At 39.9% G+C, this 2,733-nt stretch overlaps 1 protein-coding gene and 1 pseudogene across 1 annotated transcript; one reads left to right on the forward strand and one right to left on the reverse strand.

The window, feature by feature from the left end:
• Positions 1-203: 203 nt before the first annotated feature.
• On the forward strand, positions 204-1,322 carry LOC104748738 (uncharacterized). The gene has a single exon (XM_019236810.2). It carries the CDS (start codon positions 281-283, stop codon positions 1,268-1,270), a length of 990 nt encoding a protein of 329 aa, XP_019092355.1. The 5' UTR covers positions 204-280; the 3' UTR covers positions 1,271-1,322.
• An 83-nt stretch (positions 1,323-1,405) lies between these two features.
• Positions 1,406-2,184, reverse strand: LOC109129157 (F-box protein At3g19470-like; annotated as a pseudogene).
• Between the last annotated feature and the right edge of the window lie 549 nt (positions 2,185-2,733).

Genomic DNA, 2,733 nt, shown 5'->3' on the forward strand with positions numbered 1-2,733 from the left:
CGGATATGAAAAAACAGAGCATCCCGGAATATATAATCAGAACCGATAACTAAAATTCGTAAAATGAAACACATTTTGAATGCACGATCTAAATGGTGCTATGCTTAGTGACCCAAATAAAGCCCACGAGAGATTCAGCCTTCTACTACCTAAATCTGGAGATGGGAAACTTGGTGAGCAAGTCCATTTCCTCTAGAGCGACTAAAAAAGAAGAAAGGGAACATCACTACCGATTCTTCAATTAGGGTTTTCATTTTCACAAATCTCTTTGCCTTTCATCATGTCTCTGTTTCTCAACCAGGCTTCGATGTTGTGCCAAGGCAAACCTGCGTTGATGAGATCCTCTCATTTTCTCTCTAATCGTTTCTCATCTTCCTCACTGCAACTTACTTGTAATCGTCTCTCATCTTCCCCTCATGTTACTAAACGTCGCCACACTTGTTTGGCAAAGAAGAAGGTGCCTGTGGATGATCGATATGAAATTATGTGGCATCCTTACACTTGCTCGTTAGCTACTTTCAATCACGATGGAATCTTGGGTTTCATTCATTCTTGTTGGGAGTCAGGAGAACCAAAACACTTTTCGTCGCCTCCTTTGGTAACTTTACCTCGTTGCCAAACTCAAATTGTCAACAACGTTTCCTCATCTTCTCCACTTGATGACGAGGACTGTGTTGTGGCTGTCAAGTTTTTGGGGCCTCAAATCAGCTTTTTCAGGCCTGCTCAAAGTAACTCTGGGTGGACCAACGTTAGAATCGCAAACCCTTGCTTCTACTCATCGCAAGTCATGTTTTCCAAGAAACATAACATGTTTCGTATTCCTGGATCTGGAGGCCACATCATTGGATCATGGGATCTCCACACACACAAGCTAAAAACTCAGAATTTGAGGTTCCGAAACCTGCCCGGTCTAACCAAGACCCAACGCCAGCTTCTGGAATCTTGCTGCACTAGCGTACTCTTGCTGGAGTCAGAATCAACCGATGAAACACTCTTGGTTAAGTGGTACAGGAAAGCCTCTGGAAAGATCATGAGAACAAAAGCTGTAATGGTGTTCAAGCTAGACCATAAAGGAAACGCTACTTACACTCAAGACATTGGAGATCTCTTCATTTACCTCTCACAAAATGAAAATTCGAATGAAATTTTTTGTGATCTGGCAGCTGAATTTGATTCCGGTCTCGACTGGAAGCCTAACTACGTGGAAGTCCTTGATGGCGACTGGTGCAGCTTCTCTATTAATCTGGCTAGTGGTGGATTATGTTTGTAGAATAGTATCTCGATGACATTTGTCATATGATGTGGGATATTATTTGCTATCATCTCTCTTCCAGTTAATTATGTTTAAACACCAAGATGCTTTATTTGTGCAAGTATTTTGTGTGTTTACCTATATATGCAGTGACTATTTATCTTGAGATTGAAGAAACTGATGAAACGGAAGAGGCAAAAACGGCCCAAATGTGTCTCTTGTGAAATCAAAACAGACTAAGAAATAATCGTCGTAGGTTTCGGAATACTTCTTCGTAGCAAACCAGTACGCATGCATTTCCCTCGAGAGTCACGCCAAGGTGAAAAAAACGTATTGTCCAGTCTGGTGTGACATCTAGAACCCTCCATGAATCAGAGTTAAAATCGTAGATTTTGAACTCATCAAAAGTAGGACGCGTAAAATTAATAAACCTCAAGATTTTGTGGGATTTGCTACTCTTGTCGTATCCAAGAGCATGAGAATACATATCGATTATGTGGAATTTGTGTGTGGGCTCGATCGACCGGGTATGGCCCCAATACGGGTTCCAAACCACGAGACTAGTCTTTGTCTTTCGTGATGCTGATGCATAACAATAAACCATCGCAGTGAAAAACTTGAGATATCTCATCTTCATCGCCTAAGCTAATAAGTTCAACTTCACGCTTTAGATATGAATCGAGGTTGCTGTTGTTGTGGAGATTGACAACTCTCATCAAATAGACCCTCAAATTCATCATCATGACCACCATAAACTCCTTTGCTTCTGCTACTTTTGCTTGATCACCAAGGTACTTCTTTGCAAAGCCCCCACTTTTGGTTAATGTGTTCCATTATTTGCAAGTAGATCGAATTCTTCTCAGAGATGTCAACGGAGTTCTACAGAGCACCTCCTCCGCCAAATCCCTTGGAAGATTTGATATTTTCTTCATTGAACTAGATCGATGTAACGCAACTAGATAGCTTTTCCTAGCAAAAAAAAACCCATAAAGCTTAATCAGGTCGGTTAATTGGAATTAAAAGCCCAAAAACCTATCCAGTTATGTACTTAATCAGGTCGGTTTTGCAAACACAAAATATTATGTCGGTCGGTTTTTTTAGCAAACACAAAATAAAAGTCGCTTGAATCAAAGTTCGAACTCAATAGGATCACACCCTCTCAAAATCTTTAATCAAAGACAGTTCCATTAGTTAACTTTTCCTGCGGTAATCGAGAAGCGCTAGAACGAATCCATAACACTGTCAAGGTACAATCTGATATCATCAACCTAACTGATTATTACAAACGTTGTTGTCTTTGATCATTGATCATTGCTCTGTTTTTTTTATGGTAGACGATGATAAGTCACTGCAACAGTTTCAGAGCATTCTCAACAGTTTATGTGTTTGCTAAAAAAAAAAAAAATACATAATTAATTGGAAAGAGATGATAACAAAGTCATAAAATTCTACGAACTTCGCCACTAGCCAGATTGATAGAG

The sequence above is a fragment of the Camelina sativa genome, chromosome 15 (genome assembly GCF_030686135.1).
Source record: "Camelina sativa cultivar CO46 ecotype springtype chromosome 15, ASM3068613v1".
NCBI lineage: Eukaryota > Viridiplantae > Streptophyta > Magnoliopsida > Brassicales > Brassicaceae > Camelina > Camelina sativa.

What these genes read in the sequence shown, in the direction of transcription:
- LOC104748738 (XM_019236810.2), top strand. Translation starts at nt 281, where the DNA reads ATGTCTCTGTTTCTCAACCAGGCTTCGATGTTGTGCCAAGGCAAACCT.